The sequence below is a fragment of the Mustela nivalis genome (genome assembly GCF_964662115.1).
Source record: "Mustela nivalis genome assembly, chromosome: 1".
NCBI lineage: Eukaryota > Metazoa > Chordata > Mammalia > Carnivora > Mustelidae > Mustela > Mustela nivalis.
In genome coordinates this window covers 194,197,763-194,224,141 of record NC_139020.1, presented here as the reverse complement: position 1 = coordinate 194,224,141, position 26,379 = coordinate 194,197,763, and the positions used below count along the sequence as shown (strand labels likewise).

The 26,379-nt window shown below is 58.1% G+C and overlaps 1 protein-coding gene and 1 long non-coding RNA gene across 2 annotated transcripts in view; one reads left to right on the top strand and one right to left on the bottom strand.

Moving 5' to 3' along the window:
• The window catches only part of LOC309870760, a 280,290-nt gene that overhangs the window by 241,800 nt on the left and 12,111 nt on the right, over window positions 1–26,379 (top strand). The window lies entirely within an intron of this gene.
• On the bottom strand, window positions 1,355–25,809 carry TKT (transketolase). The gene is made up of 14 exons (XM_082743010.1): window positions 25,510–25,809; window positions 16,091–16,208; window positions 15,166–15,279; window positions 14,356–14,453; window positions 11,086–11,277; window positions 9,001–9,119; window positions 7,389–7,582; window positions 6,465–6,629; window positions 5,191–5,347; window positions 4,919–5,049; window positions 4,165–4,248; window positions 3,966–4,059; window positions 2,310–2,432; window positions 1,355–1,636 (listed from the first exon to the last, which is right to left on the bottom strand). Exons 1-14 carry the CDS (start codon window positions 25,779–25,781, stop codon window positions 1,461–1,463), a joined length of 2,037 nt encoding a protein of 678 aa, XP_082599136.1. The 5' UTR covers window positions 25,782–25,809; the 3' UTR covers window positions 1,355–1,460.

Genomic DNA, 26,379 nt, shown 5'->3' with positions numbered 1-26,379 from the left:
TCAGCTGGTACCAGACATTGCAGTACTGGTCATTGCCACCAGGCGGCAGACCCACCCCAGCTCTCCCTTGCAGCGCTGCCGCCTGCAGACCTTTGTGCATTTTTCCTTGTTCTGTGGTTTCAGTGTTTTGTTCTTGGAGTATAGGAGAAGGGCTATTAGAATTGTGCCAGGGCCCAGAACTCTGGCTGAGAACTGCCCCCCCGCCTCCTTTCCCATGCAAGAAGAGAGCTGTCAGGACAGCTCCCCCCACCCCCTTCTGCAGCGCCTGGCACCCACAGTCCGCCCGGTGCTTGCCTCGACCTCCCTGCCTCGTGTTGGTCCCCTCCAGCTAGTGCTAGCAGGCTGGGAAGCCCTGGCCCCGAGGTGGATAGCAGGCCAGCCCAGGCCTCCTCGCCATTGCTGCTCTTGGCTTCTTCTGGAACTGGCAGTGGTAAAGGTAGGCACATGGCTCCCAGGACAGCCACACCAGGTCAAGGGGCGGTGGGAGCGGCTGTTTGCCCCTGTGGGTTTAACTGGTTCATACTGTTGGACCAGACTGCTGGGTGGGCAAGCAGACAGGTCTACAAGTGGGTCCCCTCCTCCCCAAGGGCTCAGAGGATTATCCTGGGGCCCCCACCAGTGGCTGGGAGCATCCAGTCGCTTTCCCCAGCATTAGTGCGTTCCAGCTGGGTTCTGGGCATCTGGCTGCCAGCATGGCCTGCAGCAGTGGAGAGCGGCCAGCAGAGGGAGCTATCATCCTGCGGTCACTGAAGGCAGAGACTCCGCGGTGGGGTCAGGGCCATCTGTGAAGCTCCAGGTGTGCTGATGTGCTCCTGGGCCAGCGGTCAGAGGGAATCCCAGGCACCAGAGGCAAGGCCTGGGAACCCGCATTTTAACGAATCGGGGGGAGGGAGTTCTGCAGGGATCGAGGGATTGAGACTTCTGATTTGTGGGGCCAGGTGGGAGCCAGGCTTCCCACTTTCCCTCGCCCTGAGCGGCTCTGACGCCAACCTGAGGGCCCCCTTCCCCAGGATGGGCACTGCTGTTTCTCTCTGCTTCTCTGAGGTTACTGGTGTGGCGGCCATGTGGGGAGGAGCTGGGCCTGTATGCTAATGCCCTTCCCTGCCCAGGGTGGCGGGGGTGGTGGGGGGAACCTCTGCTCACTGGGCTGTGCGGCCTTGAGGGGCAGGAGGCCAGAGCGGGCTTCAGCCTCTGCACCGGGAGGCAGGCTGCGGTCTCGTGGCAGCGCTTCTCTGGTGGCTGTGGGCCAATGGGGGGCCCGGGGGAGGGGACCGCATGAAACTCTGGCATCTCACCACTGCCCCTACCAGCAGCAGCTCGGTTCTCGTCAAATAAACATGACCAGGCCAGGCCATTTGTCTCAAAACATATATTTTATCACTCCTCTCCATATATCTCTGAGCACCTTTGCCACAATTTCAGGAATGTGTAGAGCCTCTAATCTCGACCCCCTCCTCTCCCTAGGCCTTGGCGACAAGGTCCCTCACAGCCTGTGTGATGGCGTCCCTGTCGATGCCAAACATCTTCAGCAGCTCCGCCGGCTTCCCGCTTCTTGGCACCTCGCCCACGGCCAGGCGGGTGACAGTGATGCCAGGCTCGCCCACCAAGGCAGAGCACACGGCCTCACCTAGGCCGCCTGCGAGAGGAAAGGAGAGCAGTCAGGGGATGCGGCCTCAGGCTGAGCAGCGCGTGTGCCTGCGCAGTCCTCCTGGGCCCGGCCAACCCCAGTTTCTTCCCTTGCCCCAGGGATGACAAGATAGCACAGACATCGCCCTCCCCCATGCCTGGAGCCAGAGCAGACATCATCAATCAATCATGATCCTTCTGTGTTTTCCTAAGCCCAAGGTGGCCTCTGAGTCATTTTTAACACCATGCCCTGGGCAGCTGTCCTAGCTGAGTGGGCATCTGTACCTGACCTCAGAGGCTAAGCCCACCTCTCCTGCCCTGGAGCCTGCCCTGGAGGAGGGCTGGTGTGTGCTTGTGGGGGGCTGCTTTGCAAAAGACCCATTAAAGACAGAAATTCTGCACAACTGGGTCAGGGACACAAGCCACCTTTTCTCCTCTTAGCCTCAAGGTCAAGATCCTCCTGGGCTCCCTGAGCAGCAGCAGCTCAAAGAAGCCACATCAGCAGCCAAGTTTGCTGGGTCCCTGGCCAAGCCTGGGGCCAACAGGAGGCCAAGTCCCAGCTGCTCCAAGGGATGGCTCTGGGCTTCCTGGGCCCAGGCTGCCATCCTGGCCCAGGATGAAGGAGAGGTGTCTAGCCCTTCCCTGATCCGCGTGCCCCCGGCTCTCCGGCCCAGGGCTGTTACCTTCGTAGTAATGGTCCTCCACAGTGAGGATCCTGCCCTTGGTAGCACGTGCGCTTTCGAGAATGAGATTCCTATCCAGAGGCTTGATGGTGAAGGGGTCTAAGACGCGAATATTGATCTTCTCTGTGAAGGGAGAGAACACAGGGGCAAGGCTGAGGGCGAGGCGCTGGGTGCTGTGGGTGTGTCCTTGCATGGGTGAGGTCGGGGGGGGGGGGGTGTCCTAAGAGTTGTCCCACAGTTAAAAGTCTGGGCCTATCCCTATCATTGGGAGACTGGCTGTCCCTCTGCCCCCATCATCTGGGTAGTGCCTGCCAACACCCAGTGGCTTGCTCCCTCCCTCTGCTTATCTATGATGCCCACGTCCTCTGGCATCCTGGACCCTGAATTCAGAGCATCTGGTCTCAGGGAAGAGAAACGCCCGTCTGTCTCCTCTCAAATCCTGAGCCAGAGAATGTAAGCCTTTGGACCATCAAAGAACACTGTGTGGAGGCGCCTGGGTGGCTCAGTGGGTTGGGCCGCTGCCTTCGGCTCAGGTCATGATCTCGGGGTCCTGGGATCAAGCCCCACGTCGGGCTCTCTCCTCAGCGGGGAGCCTGCTTCCCTTCCTCTCTCTGCCTACCTTTCTGCCTACTTGTGATGTATGTCAAATACATAAATAAAAATTCTTTAAAAAAAAAAAAAAAAAAGAACACTGTGTGGCCGGCAGGGGCCCACACAGCTTTGCCTCATCTTCCCAGACGCCTTTGAAGATACAGGGGAAGCCAGAGGACAGTTCTCAGCGTCTGCTGTGAGACGGGGCCAGGGCTCACCGGGGGAGGGGAGGGGACCTGCAGGCACAGGGGCCAGGCCAGAGGAGGACCCCACAGAACGGCCTCAGTAGGATGAGCCAGACTCTGCCACGCCTCTTGAAGCCCTCCCCCGGGATCGCCATCTCTGACAGGGCTGGGCCTCCCCTGGCTTCCCTCCAGCTCACTGGAGCTCTGGACACGCTGTTCCCTCTGCCCGGGCCTCTGCTTATCACTTCCTTCTCATATCTGAGGTCATTTTCCTGAGGACAGACACCCCTTCTGTCTTCTCCATCCTGCTCCACACGGCCACTCCACGGCCTCTGCTGTGATTCCCTGGGGCTCCTACCTTTCCTACTGTGTCAGAAGCTAACATCTGCGAGCCTGCCCTGGTGATAATAATAGTGATGATAACTCTAGGTCACACGGATTAAATCCTCAGGACAGCCCCACCGGAAAGGTGATGGTCTCTCCGCTTTACGGATGGGGATACTAAGGCATGGAGATGTGGAGTAACTCAGGTAGTACCCCACTAAGTGGCGATTCGGGCCTAGTTATTGGACCACTGAGCTGGGGCACCTCAGCTCCAGGGCCACGGGGTAGGGGCAGGGCTTCCAGACACTGTGGTCTCGGAACTCAGCATCCTGCTGGCCACACAGTCCGAAGTGCTCAAAGTGGGGCTTCTATGGGGTACCTGAGGGGCTCAGTCGCTTAAGTGTCCAACTCTTGATCACAGAGTCGTGAGTTCAAGCCCTGTGTTGATAAATGGTGGCTTTTGTCACTACCACCATTTAATCAGATGAAATCCCTTCTCTCCAAGACTGTGGATGCCACTGGTGCCTGATCTAAGACCAGAGGGGGCCCTCCTCACCTTTCTTCAGCAGGTCAGCAGCAGCCAAGGCCTCGTGCAGGGTCACTCCAGCCCCAATCACAGTCACCTGGTCGTCCTTGCTCTTCAGGACCACCTAGGGAGGACACCAGGGCCAGTGAGGCTCAGGGACCAGTGGCCGGGGGCGGACCCTGGCTCTGGGCTTGCTTTGGGGTCTCACCGGGCCGTGAGTGGCACTGACCTTGGCTTGTTGGATTTGGAAGTCCTCGTTGTTGTTATAGATAATGGTGTTTTCGGGGCGGCTGGTCCGGATGAAGCAGATGCCCTAGAACAAAACACAATGACAAAGAATGATGAAACGTGGTATGCTCGGGCAGCCTTGGAGGGAAGATTTCTAGAGAAGCCACCGCTTCTCACTGCCCACTTCCACCCCGCTGTCCCCATGCTGGCTCCCACCCCCCTCCAGCAGGGAAAGGGAGAGTCTTGTCCTCTGGAACATGCACCTCTCCAGACACTCCCCGAGTAGAGCAGCCCCGTGGCTATGCAGCCCCAAGCCCCACAGAGAAAGTGGCTTCCCTTTCCAGTCGGCTAGTCTCTAAGTGGGGCTGTTCCCTGCAGGTGTGTCTGGCAGAGCAAGGGGACCCACAGGGGACTCTGGTCCACGGCTCTGTGGCCCTCGGTCAGGACCCTGTCACTCAGCTCACTCTTTCTGTCCTGGAAAGCCTGACTCGGGGCGGAGACAGGTATCAACAGCCAGAGAGACCTGGGATGCTGGGATTCTCATGGACACAGAGCACAGTGACTGATCAGCACTGTCGGCCACGGGGCAGAAAGGGTGGTGTGTATCCTGTGTTTCCTGGTCTAACCTCTACAAGCCCCAGGAGGCAGTGGCAAGATCAGGAGACAGTCCCCCCGGGGGCTGGGGGGCCTGAACAGCCAGCGCTGTGCCGGCCTGCTGACCCCGCCCCCATGCCACAAACGGCCACGTGCCCCACCTTGGTGTTGGCTGCTAGTTCCACCGCCTTCTCTGTAGACACCGCATCACTGGGGTAGAAGACAGTTGCGGTGGGGATGGACCGAAACATGGCCAGATCTTCCAGAGCCATCTGAGAGGGTCCGTCTTCCCCTAGGGTGTGGGGGAGGACACGGATGAATCCCCCAGCCACGGAATGGAATCCTACCCCCCACCCCCCGCCGCCGCCACACCTCCTGGTCCCGACGTCCAGGGAAGTGGCAGCGGCAAGCCTCCTGGCCCCACACGACTTACCGATGGACACGCCGCAGTGGGAGCCGCAGAAGTTGATGTTGCTCTCCGAGATGGCCGCCATGCGGATCTGATCAAAGGCCCGCGTGAAGAAGGCCCCAAAGGCGCTGCAGAAGGGCACCGTCCTGTTGCGGGTGGCACAGCCCACGGCGACGCTGACCTGCGGGGCAACGGTGGCGGCGTCAGCCCCGACAAGAAGGGAGAGGGTGGCCGAGGAGCCCAGAGTCTCACGCCCCTCTCCGGGGCTGGAGGCATCGGTCACCCTTGTGACCGAATTCTCCTCTTCCCAGGCGGGAAATTCCAGGGGACCCAGGGCTTCCTCAGTCTGTCTGTCCGCAAACTCCTCGGACTTGAAATGACCACTTCAGAAATTCTCTTTAAAGTTCTGTTCCTGGGGACTGTTTTTTTTTCCCCTAGCAAACGAGGAAGACCTTTCCACAGAGTAGGCTAGGAAGCTTGGACTAGTAGGCTAGGATGTTCCCTCCTTCCCAGGCTTCTGCGAACCCAGTCCCCAGCATCCTCGCCATCCCCCGGCCCTCTGCGGAGACCAGTCCTCCCTACACACTTCTAGGCCCGAGGAAGCTCCAGACCCAAATCCTGGCGTGGAAGCATGGAGGGCAGGCAGTGGCTCCAAGTCGGCTGCCACCTCCACAGCTCTGGAACCTGCCACGGACGTGACCTCCCCAGCCCACACACTGTGCCAGTTTAGTCCAGACCCTCCAGCTGCCAAGACTAGAAGCCTCAGAGAGACAAGTTCAAGTGGAGAAAGAACTCTGCATATGGTAGAGCCTGGTGGCCTTCTGAGCAAGGAAGCTCTAGGTGCTACAGGCCTGCAGGCCAGGCTGGTGTCCTTGGGGAAAAGGACCACGGCTGCTGGACCCAGCACATTCCAGCCTTGTGACTATGGCTGCCCTACCACCTGGAAGGCCCTTTACCCCGAGACAGCCCAGCGAGCGCCACACATGGCCTACAGACAGCATTTCCGGTATGCACCTGCAGCCCACCTAGCTCTGCTGTCTGTCCACTCAGCCGGTACGTGTGCACCCAAGCAACACACGCACATTCCTCTCCCTCGCTGCTGCAGTTGCTTGAGGTCAGGGCTGGGTCCCCGCTGTTCCTGGGGTGTCCCTGGGCTGGCCTCCAGCCAGTGCCTGGCATGGCCAACATTGCTGCCCAGGGGAGCAGGAGGACTTCAGCCTTGCTCCACACCCAGCAGACCTCAGCCCCAGGCTGTCGCTGGCCTGGGGCCCACCTGCCCACCCCCAGCAGGCACCCACCATGTTCTGCTCTGCAATGTAGCACTCAATGAAGCGGTCCGGGTGCTCCTTTCTGAAGAGATCCGAGAAGGTGGAATTTTTGGTGTCCCCATCCAGGGCAATGATGCGGTCGTGGGCGCGGCCCAGCTTGGCCAGGGCCTGTCCATAGGCCTTGCGGGTGGCTATCTGTGGGGAGAAGAGCGTGCGGGGGGGCCCTGAGCACTGGGGTAGGCATGTGGCTGGAAGCCTGGTTCAGCCTCCGGAGGTCACAGCATTTGGGGAGGAAGAGGATAAAAATGAGGGTAGAAAAGGGAAGTCTAACACCACACAGTCTGGTAGAAATCTATCTTCTGCAAGGCTGCCAGTGGGAACTCGTACACTGACTGTCTCCAAAGCCCCTACAGGCCCTTATTCCCAGCCCAGCTGTGAGGCATGAGAGCTGGGGATGTTCTACCACCCCTGTGATAGAGGACTGTGAACAGACCCCACCCTGCACAGGAACAGACAGAGGACCAGGGCAAGCCTGCTGTGGGATCACATCGGGGAACGCCCTGGAGCAGGACAGGCCTGCCTCGGCTCTGCTAGGCTGGACACAATGGTGTCCTGAGCTTGGACCTAGGGACTCAGGCTGAAGACCCAGAGATAAGGGGACTCAGGTGCCAGGGGCTTTGATCTCAGTGCCACTGGGAGCTTGCTGTGTGACTGTGGGCCACCCTCTTGCCCTCTCTGAGCCTCTGTAGGAAAACAGTCACACAGTTGGCTGTTCTCACGGAGGAGATGGCAGGATCAACACTTAGGATTCCTCCTCGCCCTGAACTAATCTCTCCTCTCTCCCTTTCCCAGCCCCCCAGGCCCCAGGGAAGACACATCTTGGTCCCAGCCTCAGGGAATCCGAGAATCACAGCCACTCCAGCTAGACCAGAAAAGCAGGGCCCAACTCCGTACCTTGTCCCCAACTTTATAGTTGGGTGGGCTGGGCATGCGGATGTTGGTGATGCTCACTGACGGGGCGTCCTCTTGAGGGGGGGTCACGAGGATCTTCTTTTTGCTCTGGATCTGGTTGTAAATTTCCTGGACAACCTGATCAGCCATGTTTTTGGGGAGGGGCTTCCCATGCCAAGCGTCCTTGTCCTCTATCCCTGTGGGTACGACACAGCAGGGCAGCGGGCCCAGTAAGACCAGAGCTCCCGAGGACCAGGAAGCTGATCCTCCAACAGCAGAGGGCAGGCCAGGGGCCGCAGACATGGCCGCAACGCTGTGAAGCATGCCCAGCCCCCACGGACCAGCGGCCAAGTCTCCTGGAGCTGGCTCACAGCCAAGTGCGGGGGTCTCCACACCACCTCCCTCACTGCAGGGAGGCCCCCGCTGCAGAAATACTGTTCAGTCTGTTGAACAGGGCGGTCAGGAGTGAGCCTGGCCAGGAGAATGGAAGCCGAGACCCAGAGCAGGGTGAGCTCTAGCCGGGTGTCCCCCAGCACACGGGGCTGCAGCAGAAGGGCACCCAGGAGCGTCCCGCACCATGCTGCCTTGCTGTGTGGGGACCAGTGAGGCTGAAGAGCCCGCTCCTCTGAGGTCACCTCAGCCCACGCTCTCTGGGCTCTCCCACTCAGCACCCAGCCCCCCTGATAGGCCCCCAAGAGCCCCCAAAAGCTTTGAGATTTCCAGATCCCACCTGGCGCTAACACCAAGGCATCCGTGCCAGGCGGCAGCACCAGGGTACGAGGATACCCCCGAGTCCTCTCCTCGAGGTCCACCCCTTCCCCGAAGGCCCCAGAGCCATGTCCCTTCTCTACAGGACAGTGCTTGTCCTCATTTGCCGCATGGGCCAGTGGGGCATGTGGTGAGGGGCATGTGGTGCAGAAGCTGGCCCGGGGTCTGCAGTTAGGCTCCATGGACCTGGGCAAGTGCCCGACCCCTTCAGTCCCGCTTTCCCATGTCTAACAGGGGCGAGGGCTGCCTCAGCCCGAGGGGTTCGGAATCCAAGGGGCCTGCGTGCTGGGGAGCTGCTTACACTTGCACTGCTCTCCGGGCCAGCCAGGAGCCACCTTCTAGACCCTTCTAGGCTCTGCCCATACAGGACCCTGGAAGCACTTCACCCCTATACGCAGGAGACCCCGCTTACCTCCTGGGGGAGGACCCAGATTTCCCGGGTTCTCCCAACTTGGCGTCAGCCCTTCTGCTCAGGGCAGATAGCTAGAGCGGCCAAGGAGGCGGTGAAGATGACACCCAGGGAGGGTGTGGGGGGCTGTGTCACACCACTGTCCCTTCTCCTTACCAGCAGGACCTCCCAAAGGCCCTCCTCTCCTCCCGCACAACCCGGGCTCCAATTCAGGCTCAACCACGTGGATGGCTGACTTACCTCATGGAGCACTGCGTCCCCTACCCGCCCCTACCCGCCCCTACCCAGCCCCGTGCACCTGGTGTAAGGCATCAAAGGACTAGCACTTCCCCAGACACGGGATTTCAGAGATGTGCCCCACACTGGTGGAAACCCCACCACCTCGGTTGGCCACAGGGTACAGTGGTAGGGGTGGGGCGGAAGAGTGTGTGGACGTACCTGGGATCCCCCGGCCTTTGAAGGTCTTGGCAATGATGGCCGTGGGCTGGTGTTTGGCCTGGCCAAAGGCCTTGCACAGCTCCTCCACACTGTGTCCATCCACGATGACGGTGTGCCAGCTGCGGACAGACAGCCAAGAGTGAGCGGCGGGTGCTGGGACCCTGGGAAGGGCAGCCCTCGCTCTGCCACGTGGCTGCGGTCTGAGAAACACTAAAGGGGCGCCTGGGTGGCTCAGTTGGTTAAGTGTCTGCCTTTAGCTCAAGTCGTGATCCTGAAGTCCTGGGATCGAGCCCCACATCGGGCTCTCTGCTCAGCAGGGAGTCTGCTTCTCCCTCTGCCCCTCCCCACCATGTTCTCTCTCTTGAGTAAATGATTAAAAAAAAAAAAAAAAAACCACCCAAAAAACCCTAAAAAGACTTTTCCACTTTTGATTTTATTTTCTCTTTTCTTTACCCTTTTCACATTATTTTACATCCTGTTTGCCTGGAACAGATATTCTTTCTCTTTCCTAAGTAATTCAAAGCTTGGTTCATTTATTTTCTCTTTCACTCCTGACCTGTTTCCTGAAATCTACTAGTTTCCTGAAAGCTGCGTTGGGGACACCGCCCTGGCTCTGGAATCTGTCTGCTGTTAGATTCTTCAAGAACATTTTGGCTCAACTTTTCTTTAGGGAACACAGTTGGTTATTCCACAGATGCTGGATGTGAAGTGCTGGAAACATTTATCAAACGGGCCAGGGGCACCTGGGTGGCTCAGTTTGTGAAGCCTCTGCCTTCGGCTCAGGTTATGATCCAGGTCCCGGGATCGAGCCCCGCATCAGGCTCCCTGCTCAGTGGGGAACCTGCTTTCCCCTCTGCCCCTCCCCCTGCTCATGTTCTCTCTCTCAAACAAATAAATAAAATCTTCAAAAAGAAAAACCAGCCAGGCTGCCAAACATGTGAGGGAAAGAGCCAGGGCTGGGCAAACTTTCCCTTTACCGCTGTCCCTTCTGGGACTCGGTCACGTTAGGAGTAATAAGGCAGCAGCTGGCATGTCCTGAGTGCTGGCTCTGTGCAGGCCCCGGGTGGGCACCACGCACATGACCCCCCTTGAAGCCGCAGCTCTGGGGCTGGGCACTGTGGTTGCCCCCATTTCACAGACATGTAAATGGACATGGACACTGAGGACGCAATAACCTGCCCCAGGTCACAAGGCAAGTTGGTGATACAGCCAGGACTTCAGGACATGGGTTCCAGACCCAGGGTTATGCTCCAAGTCCCCAGCCTGTGTGGCCTGAGGAGGCTCTTGTGACACCTGGTGGCCCGTTTCCTCCTCAGTCTCAGTCGGAGAGAGTATTTCCTCTCCTCACTTTATCAGGTCAGTCATCAGAGATAATAAACCCTGGGTATTGCTTAACCAGGGACAGCAGCCCAGCCTTGACCTTCTCTGTGCAGACTCCTCTACAAAGGGCAGCCCTGGAGGCCTGGGCCCAGGGTCTTCCAGACGCCTCTGCAGAGGCTAAGCATAGGGGCACGGGTCCCCTGGAGCCTCGACTGCAGCTCGGTTTTTACCCGGGGCAAAAGAGGGTCACTGAGGGGAGGGCTGCTCCAGCTAACACCCACCCCGATGACCTGCTCTGCAACACCAGACTCCCAATTCTCAACCACGCACACCCCTTGGCCCGCTTTACTGGGAGACGGGCCCTGTTCTACCCCTTGGGCTGGCTTAGGACGCGGCCCCCACACGGATGCTCCAAGCCCTCAAGAGCCACATCCCTCAGTCCCATGCTGGGCCCCTCATCCCACTCCAGCCAAGGACTGAGCGAGGACGTGTGCAGTCGTGAGACGTGAGTGCTCGGAGCACTATCCCCACCTCCCAGCATCATCAGTAAAGGAACTTCCTCACACTGGGCCTCAGGCCACAGCTCCAGGCCGGTGGCCTGGGTTGCCACTCTTAAGTCTGAAACTGTGAGCCAGACGTTGAAGAACAGACACCTCCTTTCAAGGGGGCCTGGCCTCTGGCTGACTCAGCCCTTGGACCTGAAAAGCTCCCAGCTCGGACGGCTCCGGGGTGGTGAGGCCACGCAGGCCACAGCCCCGTACTCACCCGAAGGCCTCGCAACGCTTCTGGTAGACGTCCACCTGGTGCTGCAGGGGGGTGGGGTCGCTCTGGCCCAGGCGGTTGATGTCAAGAATGGCAATCAGGTTGTCCAGCTTGTAGATGCTGGCGAAGGCCATGGCCTCCCACACGGAGCCCTCGGACAGCTCCCCGTCGCCCAGCATGCAGTAGACGCGGTAGCTGTGCAAAGGTGGTGGGTCAGAGGTTCGCCCCTCTCATCTGGGGCAGGCACCGTGCTCCCAGCCCGTCCCTCCCGGAGAGCCTGTCCCCTGGGGAAGGGAGCAACAGCCGCGTGGGACATGTAACAGTGTGGTCAGTCACATCCCAGCTGCCCACCCTGCGTCCACAGGCAGGGCTCTGCTACCTAAGATCCAGAGAACAGGGGTGATTAGGGCACGAGTAGAATGAATAAGACTTGGCAGCAGGGTGGGGCACCAGTGTTACTATTCTCACTGGGGGGACAGGGCTTGAAGCACCTGCGTGGGGTGGGTCTGCTTCTCTCCACCTGTACAGGAACTAGAAGTATTGGGGAGCCCTGGGGACTCGATCCCAGGAGAGGGCTGGGGAGGCCAAGACGCACCGCCAGGAGCATCCCAGGGTAAGCTGTCAGGCAGAAGGGTCACGAACACGAACAGGGGAGAAGGGTCCTCCCCGAGGACCACGATCAGGATGGGGACGGTGCCTCATAGGACGGGCCTTCCCCAAGATTCCAAGGCTGGTTCTCACCCTAAGATTCATGCCCAGCCCTGTCTCCACCCCGGGGGCCTTGTCCTGGGTCAACAAGGCAACCCCAATGGCTTCAAAGGCAGTGTGACCTGGTAAAAAAGCACTAAACTTGGGGCACGTTACCCAGTGAACAGAGCCAGCTCTGAACCCCATCACCTCCAGGCCAGCGTATGGCACCCAAGGGGCTCTCCATGTTGAGCAGCCCTGTCCTTGAGGTGAAGGACAGTTGTCACTCTCAAACCACACAGATAAGACAACAGGCTCAAAGGTCAAGGGGCTTGTCTAAGGGTCACACAGCTGGGGAGGAGGCCAGCGGGGATTCAAACACCGGTCTGAGCGCCCAGCCCTCGAGGTCCACTCTGGGCCATCCAGGAAGGCACACAGCTGGAGCAGTGCTGGGCCTGGAGCTGGCTGGAGCTGAATGAGCTCAGCTTCAGGGCCTCTGGGCTTCCAGGCCCACGGCAGGGGGAGCTGGGGAAGAGGCGGGAGGGCAGGGCCACACTGTCAGCATGACTCAGCACTTGTGTGGGCCCGAGGTCAGGGAGGACTCCTGCATCCTCCCTCGGGTGCCTCCTGCTTTCCCTTCTGTGGTCTCCAGCAGGCCAGCCTCCCCCTCCCCTGCCCTCTCCGTTCCTTGCTGAAGCGGTGTCCTGTCCCCCAGCTGTTCTCCCCTCCCCTCTGCAGGCTGCACTGGGGGCCCGGAGATGCTGCAGGTGGTGCTCCTGCCACAGCAGCTCCCAAAGTGAGCAGCCCAACGGTGCCCAGGCCAGAGAGACTAGGGAATCTGATTGACCTGGGAAGAGATTCCAGGGAAGCACGCTGGCTGCCTTCCCTGCCCTGCACCTGCTGCTGTGGAAGGCCCGTGGGGGCCAAGGGCGGAGCACTGCCACAAGCTCTGGTCAGGAGGGTGTGCTAGGGTCCCGAGGAGACCCACGGAGGCCTGCTGGATTTGGAACGGGGGGCCCCAAAGGCCCACGGTCACAAACTGCCCTGAAGATAAGGGACCCTAACGCGTGTCCCAGACATGTTTGAAAAGCACCTCGAATATCCCACCCCATCAGGACTGCCCAAAGGGTTACCGCACAGCCATAAAACAGAAAGAACCTTATGCAATCCTTAAAACCAGCTCTCGACAGTTAAGGCAGAAAATGTGCACCATGTTCTATAGATTAATGTTCTATAGTTCTATAGAAAAAATAGATCTTTCTATTTTTCTGAAAAGCAGAATGTACAACTGTGCGCGTGCGAAGGTTACCGATCCGTACGTTTCCTCTCACAAGAACACGGAGGAAACAGGATCCGTTCAGTGAGATTCACGCGGGAGGTAGCTGAGCATAGGAAAATGTTCACTATCTCATAATGCGTGTCTATATTTTCCCCATGAGTTGGCACTCGAGAATTCAAACAAAATTATTTCAGAGGCAAAGTCAAGAACGCCAACTTGACCCACGCTCGCTGGTGGGCAGATGGGAGCGACGTGACAGGAGGCCAGATCGAGTCTAGCAGGCCCCCCGCTCCGGGAGCAGGCGAATTCCCCCGACAGCCTGTCCCCTCCTCCCTGCCAGGTACGGTCCAAGAGCCTGAGCCTTTGCCAACCCTGGCTGCTGGGAACGCAGCTCAACTTCTCCCTCCACTGGCTTTTGCTCCATGATGTCGGGTCAGGAAATGACCCCTTCACAGGGAATTACTTCAAGCATCTGTAGGGAATAATTAACTCACATCTCCGGTTCTGTGCCAAATAAAATACTCTTAAACATACATCCCATTCTGTGCGTCTTTGTTCACTTCACGGTGAATCACTCCTGGTGGAGCGGAGTCTGGCCCCAAAAGGGTCTGGGAGGCTTCACAGCCTCAGCTCCACTCCTAGAGAGTGGTCTCGGGATCTCCCTCCCCTGCACACCGTAGGTGCTCACTGCGGTCCCTCTTCTTCTAGGGGCCCATGGTCACCACCACGCCCTCACGACCGCCCTGGCTACGGCCCTTCTCTTGCCAGTGGGTGGACTGTAGGGCACTGGGGAAGCCCCTCCTACTCAGGCCCCTCGGAGCAGCCCGGGGACCTTTACTGCACTGCAGATATACACCCGGGTTCAAATCTGACGCGTGCTTTCCTTGAATCCGTAGCCGACTCTCCTCCCCACTTACCCCTACAGACACCTGTCTGCCGGCCAAACCCAGCCTCACCACAAAGCCCTGAGACTGAGACCTGCCGCGAGGGGGTTCTCCTCCAAACCGCCCCGAGCTGGAATGGCAAATCTCCCCAAGCAGGCTTCTTGCCTACCCTCTGCAGGCCCTTCTCCCCAACGTCTGTCTCGTCTCTGGCTGGCAGGTGGGGCTCAGGGATGCCAGGACCCTGCAGAACACATAACCTCCTTCCCCAAGATAAAGGTGAGTGGCTCGAACCTGGGCCTATGGCGCTTTTGTCAGACCATGGGGCCGTGGGGCCCGAGAGGAGGTACCGGAGGCAACAGTTAAGGCCCGGCCGCCGAGGACCCCTCCCAAAACTACTGAAGGGTCAGGGAGTGGAAGTCTTACCTGGCTTTATCGAAGTATTTGCCCGTGTAGGCCATCCCACAAGCGGCCCCAAGGCCCTGGCCCAGGGAGCCAGTGGCCACGTCGGTGAAAGCTTGTTTCTGTTGGAGGAGAGAGGGCCACAGTTACAGCAGAGAGTAGACACTGCCTTCCCCCTGCAACCAGCCTCTCAGGTCCCTGGCCTCAGGGCCCCGCTGAGGCAGGTACAGGCTGGGTGTGCAGAAAGGCCCAGCCCCGGGCAGCCTGCACCCGAGTGTGAGCTCTCATTCTCCAGCAACGGCGATGGGGGGTGCGGTTCACATACCAGCCGTGCCCGCCAGGCAGCTGGGCGACCTCAGCCTCCCCCATCACCCACCTCACACCCATTCATGACAAGACTCAGGAAACACCTAGCCCTTGTGGGTGCCCAGACGGGAGGTGAGTTTTCACAGTAGCCTATAAACTCCAAACACTTACAGGGGCCAGCACCTGGGGGAGTAAAGCTGGGGCCCTTCCCTGGGGTGTCCCCAGCACCCCACTGTGACCCCCTCATGGACCGTGCCATGACCCTCTTTTCTCTTCTCCCAAGCTGTGTTGACGAGGCCGGTGTGGCCCTGGGGGCGCAGGGAGGTTGGGCCCGCAAAAGGCCTTGCCCTGAAGCCTGGGGTGAAGAGTGTGCCCTGAGACACCCACTTCCTTCCTTCTTCACCTCAACGCCCTCTTCCCCGGGTTTCAACACCCTCCGTTTCTCAGTGGCACCCGCTCCCCTCCCCACACGCCTTGAGAAACAGGAAGTGCTCGCCGAGGCCGGCTGCTGTGGTGGGGGGTCCTCACCGGGACAGGGTGCCCATCCAAGTCAGAGGTGATCTTCCTCAGGTTCAGCAGCTCCTCCTCGGGCAGGAAGCCGGCCTCCGCCCAGACGGCATACAGGATGGGAGCCGCGTGGCCCTGTCAGGGGTCGGGGGAGATGAGCGGCCCAGGGGGCATCGGCCAGGTCGCCAGTACTTGGGGGCTGCTCCACCCCGCACACCGCCAGCGAGCAGAGCCTGGCCGAGCCTGTCGGCCCTTTCGGGGAGGTGGCAAGTGAAGGCCTTCTGCGCCTCCACAGCCCGAGGCTCCCCCAGCCAAGGCCGAATGGGCCCCGGGACAGGTGCAGGGGGAGCACAGCTGTGCCGCCTGCCCGTGCCAAAAACCCCAGCAGGCCGCCGGCCGCCCTAATCCCTGCTTTCTGGCATGGGAGCCGACCTGGACAGACTTCTAAGCTCTCATGCCTGCCTTGGGAGCCCAGAGGCCACAGGGCCAGGCCTGGATACAGGTGGATTTCAGGGCTCCGTGGCACGGTCTGCGGCTGTGATAGTCATGCATGAGTGGTGGGCTCGGGTGCCTCAGCCCAGAGCCTGCCATGGGGCCCTGCCACTCCCAAGCCAGCAGGCATGGGCCTGGGGGCACCAGCCCTGCACAGAGAGCCGTGCAGCGCCCAGCTTCGACACTGTACCCCACGCCTGGACTAGAGTTCCTCCTGTTCACATAAAACAGGGGCAGAACAGCCGGCAGATCATTTTCACAGTCCCCGATGAATTCAGCTGTTTGTTTCTTAACTTGGCCTCAGTGTTGCTGTGGGTCGGCACGGGGTGAGGCACCAAGGGGTGGGCCGGGCCGGCGGACACCAGGGGATGGGTCCCCTCAGAGACCCCTCACTGCCAGCACAGGGCCCGTGTGCCACCTGGCCCAGGGGAAGGGTGGTGGGCTGGGCTCCTACCTTGGAGAGCACAAAGCGGTCGTTGTGAGGGTTCCGGGGGTCCTGGGGCTTATAGCGCATGGTGTGGAAAAAGAGGACGGCCATGATCTCCGCGGCACTGCAGCATGACGTGGGATGGCTGTGGGCCGGGGGAGAGACAAGACGCATGCATCATGGCCCCAAGCCTCGGAGCGACAGGGCTCTCCCCAGGCCCAGGAATGGGGACCTGGGGGTGCATATGCCAAGGAGCCACAGGCCTGGCTAATCAGAACACCACATGCTCCTGTTCCTGGAAGGGCTGCAAGCGGTCCTAAAGATGCCACTATGCGTAGTAGGGGGTCACACCCTCCTGGGGCCCGGAACGGACCCAGTGCAAGGCAGTGCTGAGGCTAGAGAGTAGAGCCCGGATCTTACCTCACTGCTTCTAGTGGCAGCTGTCAGGACACAGCAGCCGAGGAGTACTGCCACTCTGTCTGACAGCGAGCTACATGCCAGGGGTCCTGTCAGGACACTTCCCACTCATGAGGGGTACCCTGCTTTCCCAAGCCCCAAGAGGTGCTGGTTGTCTTAGGCCATGGGCAGGGGGTAGGGGAGGGAGACTCACGGAAGAACCACAAAGCTCCCAGCAGCCTCAGCACAGAGGGCTGGCAGCCGGGAAACTGGGGCCTCGGACTCTCCTAGGCATCACTGGATTACTTGGCCCTTTTTCAGCTGGCATTGGAAAGGCTGGCATCGCCATTAGTAGCCAAGCTTTTGTGCAGAATTTAAAAGGCAACACATATTATCTTGTCTTCCACAAAGGCTCTGATCATGAAAAAATTATAACCCTTTCTGCCCATGACCAGGGTGGAGGGAGTTCTCACAAAAGCAAGAAGCTGCCCTTCTAGCCCTGGAGTGGTGGGGTCAGGGGACGACCCCCTTTTTTTTAGCCTTTTGTTCTAAATGCAGTTCCTTGCAAATACCAATTTGCATGAACAACAGAACGTGCAAGGGTCAGACCTTAGCAGAGGCTTGTGGAGGTCTCTCAGGACCCTCCTAAGTCCGCCAGTTCAGGGGCCAGGCCACGCTGGAATTCTTGGCTGGCCCTGATGGCCCCCAGGTCCACAGTTCTGTGAACACATCAGCTGCAGGGCACGGGCCTCCCAGCCGCCTGCTCCATGCAGCTCAGTGCAGCCCTCGGAGCTGCTCGGAGGTCCGACACAGAAACATGCCTAATGCCAAACCCAAGGGCACATGCAGCACCTGGGGTTCACGCGCGCCTCCCTCCTCCCCTGCTGGTCAGCTCCCCATACTGGGTTAGGGGGTGAGTCACTCCCAGCACAGACACATTAGTAGAGAAACCCAGAACTGTCCATGCTGGTTTAGTACAGGGGTCCCGGCACACCATCAGCTTATACTTAGCCATCTTTATGAGCTCCGGGTCATGGGGGAAAGACACTAGGCCTGAAAGAGGGAGGTGAGGAGACATAAATAGGAAAACTTGCTCCACAGGGCAGGGACCTCTCCCCCTCATCCCCCGTGCTGAACTTAGCTGGAGGACAGCCTAGTCAACACCAGCCAGGCTGACCTCCTGCCTCCCCAGCCTCCCGGGGCAGCCTGGTCTCCGAGGATCCTGTTTCAGAAGTGAAGACCCCAAGAGGAGACGCTGGGTGGGGAAGGGCACAGGAGGATGGCGGGTCAACTCGCTCAGAGGAGAAGGCAGGCAGGGCAGGTGCAGGAGCTACCCCTGACCCGCCCACCCGGTGAGCCCAGAGCGACATTCCCCCACCCCCCTGGGGGCGTCAGGGATCCACTGTGTGGCACAAGCCATTTCTGCACGTGGTGGAAGCATGCCCAGGCTGGGGCAGAGATGGGCTGGGAGGGAGAAGCTCAGCCAGGAAGAGACACCAGAAGTTGAAGAGTAACACTTCCCTGCCAGGTCCGTGAGCAGCAAGCCGACAAGGTTATCCCCTCCAAAGCCTGCATCCTGGCCTCCCTGCTGGCCTGTCTGAGCACCCACAGAGTGCAGACGCACAGGGCAAGGGCTTCATCTCCCTGAGGCTCAGCTCTTTCATTTGTAAACAGGGATGGGCAGGATGCAGGGTGGCCCAGTAAGGTAATGCGTTTGAAGCCTGGTCACTACGGGCCGCCACCATCCATCCACTGGAAGGCCAGATGCCAAACTGCCTGGTGCTTCCAACTCCTCCTTTGCTGGCCGGGACTGAGATGCCCTGCGGACCACGGGGCAGGTGGGAGGGGAAGGAATGAGCCTACGACTGAGATGGTTACCTGTAAGCTCAACCTGCTAGAGGGACTTCAGGGCTGAGAGTGTCTGGAGCCTGTGGCTTCAGGGCTTGAGCTTCCCCTGCAACCCCAGCATGTCTGGGGTGGGGAGGGGACCTCTGTGGGTAGAGGCTCCCCCCAACTCCATCCTGCCGGGGGTGTGTGGGGTTGTGACACACCTGTGGAGGTAAACTAGCTAGACAGGTGAGAGGGGAGGGCTTGGGGGGAAGGTTTGCATCCTACTCTTTGTGATGCATGTGGGGAGGGGGGCTACAAGTTTGTACAAGACCTGCACTGGCCTGAACAATGCACCTCCAGTCCCAATTCGTTCAGTCTACAAAGAGGGCACTGATTGCTTCAAGCAAGGCCTAAGTGTCTCAAAGGTCCTACCTATTCTTCCAGGCGTTCCCCCCTCTTCCCTTTAGCCCACACCCCACATGTTTGCCAGATTCCCTGCAGGAGAAGCAGAGGGAAGGTCCCTCACCACTCTGGCAGGGCTGGTCTCCATTACCAAGCCATATGGCCGCTGGCCTCCATAAAGTGACCCCTCTCCCGCCATACTCCAGCTGGGCCCACATCGCAAGGAGTCACAAGGCTTCCTGACAAATGAAAAAACCCGGGAGGCCAAGCACCTACTACAGGCAAACCTCAGTGTATAGAAGTACGAAGAGAAATAATCTATTGTGAAGAAGGAATACCTAGTACCCAATGAAGAAAGTAAAACCACAAGAGCTGAAAACCTATACTGAGAAACTAAGAGTTTATAAAAATGCTGTGAGCTCAGGCAGTAGAAAGATAATAAATAGAACAAATAATACATTATATGTTAATTAAAATAATAAACTCATGGAATAGGAAACAAATATACTATATATATATATATATATATATATATATATATATATATATATATATATAAAGCCAAGAGTTAGCTCTTAAAAAAAGAATACAAATTTAGTCAAGGTCTGATAAGGCAGGATCCAGAAAAAGAAGGGCAGTTACTAGAAAAGGAAGGAGAGACCTAATAGATAATGATACCCCTAACAACGAGATGCAAAGAAATTTCAAAACAGCAAACAGTCTAGGAAAAAAAAATAATTCCCCAAAACTGACTCAAGAAGAAATAGAAAACCCGAGTCATCTTTCAACAGTTATAAAGAAACAGTTACAAAGAGACCAATCAGGCAGGCGCACATTCCCTACCGCCCAGCCACACCACGTGGTAGGTGTACTCCAGGAAGGACAGGGGCTGTCCTTGCATTGCCTGCAGCGGCCACACCTGGAGGCACCCACGTGTGTGTCGGCACAATAGGTTACTCACACCACACTGGGATAACAGAAAGCTCGGCAGGACAGTGACAATGAGTGAACCACACAGATACAGCGCCCACCTACTCTCACAAATCTACCACGTGAGCAAAGTGTACTGCAGAAGGATCTGCAGACCAGAGAAGACCATCCGATTAATGGAGATTTACAAATGTTATAAAATGATAAGGAAAAACAACGGAATGAAAATGCACAATTCGGGGTGTATTTCTTCTCTCCTTCTGGGGGAGGAGGAGGGACACCCAGGAGTTTTAAAGCACTGCAATGTCCTGGTTCTCAAGCTGGGTGGTAGGCACATCCAAGTGTATTATTTATAACGTATGTGCATTATTTGTACTCTTTTCTAGCTGTATATAAACAAAACTACTCAGAAGGGAATCCCAGGATACAGGACAGAAGTGACTCTTGGAAGCAGTCCTTGTTCTTCCTGCTCCCGGAACTACCCTTGCTGGCTCCTGCCTGGAAAGACTTTCTTCCAGACCTTCACAGTGTTTCTTCTGGGGTTTACCCCTATGCCACCTCCTCTGAGAAGCCCTCCCTGACCACACTATCTACAAATATCTCTTCTTCCCCTCACTTACACTTGCCACCACCTGACGTGACATGCCTATTTACTGCCTACTTATCCTACTGCAACACAAGCTCCACAAAGGGAGGGACTTTGAGCCTTTTCACTGTTGTACTCTCGGGCCTGAACACAGCACCTGGCACCAAGTGCACAAATGCATAAATGATGTACCTTGGCTTTGAGATCCTAGGGGTGTAAACTCTCTGAACCTCAGTGAACTTGGAGATAGTAACAGAATCTCGCCGAATGAGGTGGTGTGTGTGTAAAGAGCTTGGCACAGTACACAGAAAAAATGGCAGTGGTTCAGTATTTGTGTCTAACGTATCATAGATGAAGTCTAACCTCTTCCTCATTTTGAAGATGGAACCACTAAGAGCCACAGAAGGGAAGTGACTTGCCCAAGGTCACAAATTCTACCATCAGAAGAGCAAGGACATGAGCAAAATGCTAAGAGAAACTGATGAGCACACAAAATGAGGTACATCCCCACAACGGAATATTCCGGAACAAAAATAATTAAGTACCGCCACATGTTACCATATGCAGGACCTTCCAAATGTGCGAAGTGAAAAAAAAAAAATGTCAGACCCCCAAAATCCCATTCTGTATGAGGATGAAGTGAAATATCTGGAAGAATTAGATGTGCAGAAAGTAGATTAGCGGTTGCCTGGGAGCTGGGGATGAGTGCAAATGAGCATGAGGGACCTTTCAGGAGTGATGATGAGTCCTAAAAAACTGGATGTGGCAAATTCACTAAAAGTTATTGTAAATCACTGTTATTTTACTAAATTTACGGGACAGTCCGTCAGCTGAGTCAGTTAAGCATCTGCCTTCAGCTCAGGTCATGATCCCAAGGTCCTGGGATGGAGTCGGGCTTCCTCCTGAGCAGGGAGCCTGCTTCTCCCACTCCCTCTGCCCCTCCCACCACTCGTGCTCTCTCACGCGCTCTTTCTCAAATAAATAAATAAAATCTATTTAAAAATGTACTAAGCTTACTAAAAGCCACTAAACTGTACACGTAAATGTTACGATTTGCATATTATACCTCAATGGAGCTGTTGCAGATTTGTTTTTCAAAGGAGGATAAAAGATGGGGAGCCCAGAGGAGGAAGTTCTCAAATGTCCGTAGTCCCCGGTCCTGTTGTGCAGCCCGCAGAGATTCACTAAGTCTCCAAGTGCAACTTCTGAGCACGAAGCCCGAACAGCGCACGCCCTAGTCAGCCAGACCCACCTGCTGCTGGAGTCCAACATCTTGGCCCCACAGCCCTCTCCCCCCACCAACTCTGGGCAGACTCTGCCTCTTTGTTTAGGACAAGAGCACAGGGACTGCCTAAGGACCCACCTCTGGGCAGGTCCCAGCCCTTAGCATCCAGGGCCGTCAGTGGTGGTCTGTGGCAACAAAAAAGTTCCAGATTTGGTGGGACCAGGCTCTAGTGACCACAGGCCTGCCTAAAGAAGCAAAGTCCAAGGACCAGTGCAATGACAAGGACCATGATGCTGTCAGAGCTGATGCAAAACCCTGAAAACATCTCAGGCAGACCCTAGGCAGGTTCCCGGTTCTGGGTTTCAGGAAACACGGTCCAGCACCCACCCTGCTGAGTTCAGAGATCTCTTGGGCAAAGAACACTCTAGGACAGCCTCGTGTTTTCACACCGAGTTGGGAAATGCTGCTGGGGCAATCTCAGTGGGCTGTCCTCTTGCCTCAGTCAGCACCAGGCTGGGGTGGGAAGCAGCCCCAAAGGAGGAGGAGGCCCTGACAGGGCTTCATGGGGCCAGAGACTCAAAGGAGCCGTTCTGAGCCCTCAGCCGAAGCATCCCTGGAAAGCCAGAGCTGGGGAGCAGGAATGGACTTCCAACCACCTCAAAGTCACATGGCCCTCCAAGATGTGAAGCCCACAACGGCAGGTGGCAGGGCCCCAGGGCTTGCTCATTCCATTCCCCTAGTCCCACTCCTGAGGGATCCACTTGGGAAATCACCTATCCATGAACTTCTCCTTTAAAGATGGGGAACCTGCCCTGAGACGGGAAGGGCCTTCGAGACAAGGGTACAGCCGCTCAGAACAAAGCTGGGGTTAGGCTCCTGTCTCCCCGTGCCCACCAGCCAGGTCTGGCCAGACACAACACCCCCAGGCAGCCCTCGCAACATGGTGGGTCAGAGCCCTAGGGACTCCTTAAAGGCATGGCCGCCACCCCTGTTCAGGCCTAACTCTGAAGGGGTCCACAGACAATACTCAGTGCTGTTTGGATAATGCCACAGCCGAGCCCTGATCGATGAGAACTACAAAATCTTCATCCCCAGCCTCAGCAGCCAGGCCCCTTCAGGGGAGGCCACCAGATTTCACTTTTGTAAAACCTGGATGAGCTGGGCCCTGCCACGGTTCCTTCAGCACGTGGAAGGACAGGACCCTGGAGCCAGTCCTGCCATTGTCAGTGCTGCCTGCACAAAGGGCTCTCTGTGAGGGCTTTGTCCCTCTGCTCCTCCGACACAGAGGCCAGTGTCCTCGCTGCCCAGGGCCTTGGAGCTCCACAGACGGGTTCAGCGATGGCACGGGAATGGGAAAGCTACCAAGAAATCAGGACCTCCCCGATCCTGAACCCCAAATGTGTAACCACAGCCCCCGTGGGGGACCATGGAAAGACCCCAGGGCGTCAGCTCCCCAGAAAAGAGGCGTCCTGACGAGAGGGTCACTTTGGCTGGGGCTACTGCCCAGACTGGGCCTGAGCCTCAGGACTGGGCCTCACTCCCTGTGGGGAGGGGCTAGGGCCTCAAGGTGAACATCCAGGGACCGGAATGCTGCCCTGCCCCCCAGTCCTCCCTAGCCACCTCTGCACACACACAGCTCAGCATACACCCCTGAACCCCACTCTTGTGACAGCGGTTGCGTAGCACCACTACTTCCTATTGTAAAAGAAGTTTTCTCTAAGTCTCTCCTGCATCTTTACACACTGATAAACACACAGGAATCAGTCTTAGACACACTCGTTCTTTTGGCAAGTGGACACTTTCTGAGCTCAGAAGTTCCTCCAAAAGGCATCATTACAATGTAAACCTGGATGTAACTCTCAGCCACCACAAACTGTTATCTTTTGCCTGTAGGTTTTTAACTACCTAACAAAGTCCCAGGAGACCTACCTGACACCCCTTTCTTTGGGAGCCTCTATGTGATGGGGACTCTCCCAGTGTCCCCAGACTGACTGCCATCTGCCATTTCTGCACTGGGCTGTCCCCTTTAGAACTTCCCCTTGGGAGCTCCTGATGCTTGTAATGTTATCTCATTTCTCCCAGTGCTTTCAAGCTGACCCAACTGATACCCTCCATCACTGCACTTGTCTTGCCCTTTCCAACTTCCATTGTCCAGCGTGGCGCTGACTGGCCAGGCTCAGAAGTCTTCCAGTCAGACCAGCCCTTCGCTGGGCAACACGGAACAGCCAGCCACCAATGACCAGCCTGAGCGACTTGCCTAACACCCCAGTGTCAGGAAACGTAAAAGCATCTCCTTCCAACAGTTATTCTCAAAATGCACAAAACAGTACTAGCCATAAAGGATGCTCTGTGTCACGCCAGGGATGCCTGTTTGGGTGCTCAGTGACCCTGAATTGTCTGCAGGTCCTGTGTGGGCCTGCAGGATGCTCAGACATGTAACAGACTTAACTGGGTAATTGCCATCTCTCCAGAGGGATCCCCAAGAACCTGGCTAGACAAGCTCCCAGCACAGAGTAGGGCCCAATAAAACCCTTCAGGGTGAGTGACCCCCTGAAACGGTCAAGGGAAGGGGACCTAGTAGTACCCAGCAAACAATACCAGCTGTGTCGACCTGTGTGCCAGGCTGGGGAGGGGGCACTGCAAGGAAGCCCAATCCCTGCCTCGGCAAGGAACACCACACAGAACGGGTAAGTCCGACACAAACCCAGTGGAGAAAATGGATTCAAGGCCCGCATTGGGGGTGGGCTGAGAGAGACCTGCCAGGAGAGGTCTAATTCCTTCTGAGAACTGGAGGTCTTAAAGGTGAGTGAGTCCCCATCCTGAAAGTCAAACAGATTTATTCATTAATAACAAACATACCCTGTAAGACACTGGCCAGAAGCTAGAATTCTGTCATTGCTTTCAGCACACAGAGGGGCTGGAAAGATTCCTGGAAATCACCCCCTAGCAAACCCTCAAAATCACTTCATCAGCCTGGCACAGTGCAGTCTCCCAGTCGTCATGCCAGGGCCCAAAGGTGACACCGGAATCCTTGAAACCCTCCAGGGCAAGGGAGCTACTACTGTTCCCATTTTATAGAGTGGGAAGCAGCCCCTGAAGTAACTCACAGGCTGACCCTCCCAACTGTCCCCAACGCCTCCAGCTGCACGCTGGCCTGTTATTATCATGGTCCCTGCTACCTTCGGAGGAGGCTCCCTGGAATCAGCAGCAGCCTTTCTAAAGCTTCTGAGCCAGAAAGGCCTGCGGGAAAGGCTATTGGGGGATGGGCCTCCGGCCCGGCCACGGGGAAAGTGCATCTGGCAGCTGGCCGGGCCCTGGGACTCGGTCCTCGGTTCTCTTAGCCTTGCAAGTCTCCCCTCCCACTCCTCCCGCCTCCAGCCCCAGGTCCCATCTCAGACCTCCCCTGCAGGCCGCGTGCCGGGTTCCGCACCCACATGGCCGCCTTCTTCCCCACTCTCCAAGCCTAGCATCTCAGCAGACCCCTGCTCCAGACTCGGACCCCAAAGCACGGGTGGCAGGAACGTGAGCGGCGAAGGGGAGTGGTCGTGTGAGGTGGGGAGAGGGCTGGGCCCCAGACTCCCCGCAAAATGAGGTATTAAAACAGGCGCCCTCGTGTCGGGCCGCCGGCATTTCAACAGCAGCTCTCGCCGTGTGAAGCACTGGGCACCTGTTCCCCCAGCCTCGGTTTCCCCACCCGCAGGGCGGAACGTTGGTAGCGGCGCCCACAGAGGGCCGCGCGCGTGGAGCGCAGGGCCGGGCTCTGGGCGACAGCGCGGTCACAGTGGGCCTCCCGGCACCGGACTCCCCAGTCCGGTCCCCGCGCCCCGGACTCTCAGGGGAGCCGGCGCCCGGGGAGCCGCAGGCCCGGCCCACAGGACGGAAGCCCGGCCGAGAGCGCGCGCTGCAGCGGAAGGCGTCTCCGGCCCGGGCCGTGCGAGGCGCGCGTCCCCGCCACCTGACCGCGCCCCGGCCGCCTCCCTCCAGGAGGCTCCGTGCAGCGCGACACGGAGCCGGCGCACCCGCGGTGACCGCGGCCTCCGGAACGGCGCCCTCCCGGTCCCCGTGCCCGGCACTCACCCTGAGCCGGCCGCCGTGGTGGCCTGGATGGAGCCGATGCGCAGGCGGTTGGCCGTGTCCTTCAGGGCCTGCAGCTTCTGCTGGTCAGGCTTGTGGTAGCCCTCCATGGCGCGGCCGGGCTGGCAGGAGGATGGGGTGGACGAGGGTGAGGACGTGGAGACGCACAAGCGGCGCGAGGTCTCGGGTGGCGACTGGCGGCGGCCGAGGCCGAGCACCGCGCGGGGGCGCGTTAAGACTGCCCGGGCTCGCCCATGGGGGCGGGGCGAGGGCATCACCCCAGGCCTCCGTGCCGCAGCGGGCTTGCCGCGTCCCGCCCTGCCCCGCCCCCTCCCCGCCCCCTCCCCGCCCCCCGGCTGCCCGAGCGGCCCAGGCCAGAACCTTCCAGCGGCATTCCGGGAAACCCAGGCGGCCGCCTGGGCGCCCAGGGACCCAGCCCGAGTCTGTCCACCTGCCTGACTTCCCCTTGGCCCTGCCCGTCCCCCGGCATTTGCTGGGCAGCTGGGGGTGCTGCCAGGCTCCTGAAGCCGAACTGCCCTGCTGGAATTAACTACACACGAGTAATAGTAATAGTCACTCCAGGTTCTAGGTTGGGCTCAGAGTTTGCCTGACTCGCATCTTCACGGGGGAACGTTCTGTCTCCTTCTCCTCCGCGCAGCCCCGTGCGGAACTGAGAGGGGAAGCCTCGTTGGTAACACGTTTTACAAATGAGCCAACTGAGAACTGCAGGGTCCATCAAGGTCACAGAGCTGGGGGATGCAGGACTCTGCCCTGGCCGAATGGCTCTGTCTACAAGTCCCAGCCAGGAGGGAGCAAGCCAGGGCTTTAGGGGCCTCTAAGAGGGATGGGGATTATGAAAATGAGAATCACAGT

Bases quoted from the DNA above. Each gene is read 5' to 3' on its own strand.
- TKT (XM_082743010.1), bottom strand. From the start codon at position 25,781: ATGCCCTCGCCCCGCCCCCATGGGCGAGCCCGGGCAGTCTTAACGCGC. The intron at 14,454-15,165 runs GTGAGGACCCCC...CTCCTCCAACAG, and splicing joins TGGATGGGCACCCTGTCCCG to AAACAAGCTTTCACCGACGT. The intron at 6,630-7,388 runs GTACGGAGTTGG...TTCTCCCCACAG, and splicing joins ACTATAAAGTTGGGGACAAG to ATAGCCACCCGCAAGGCCTA.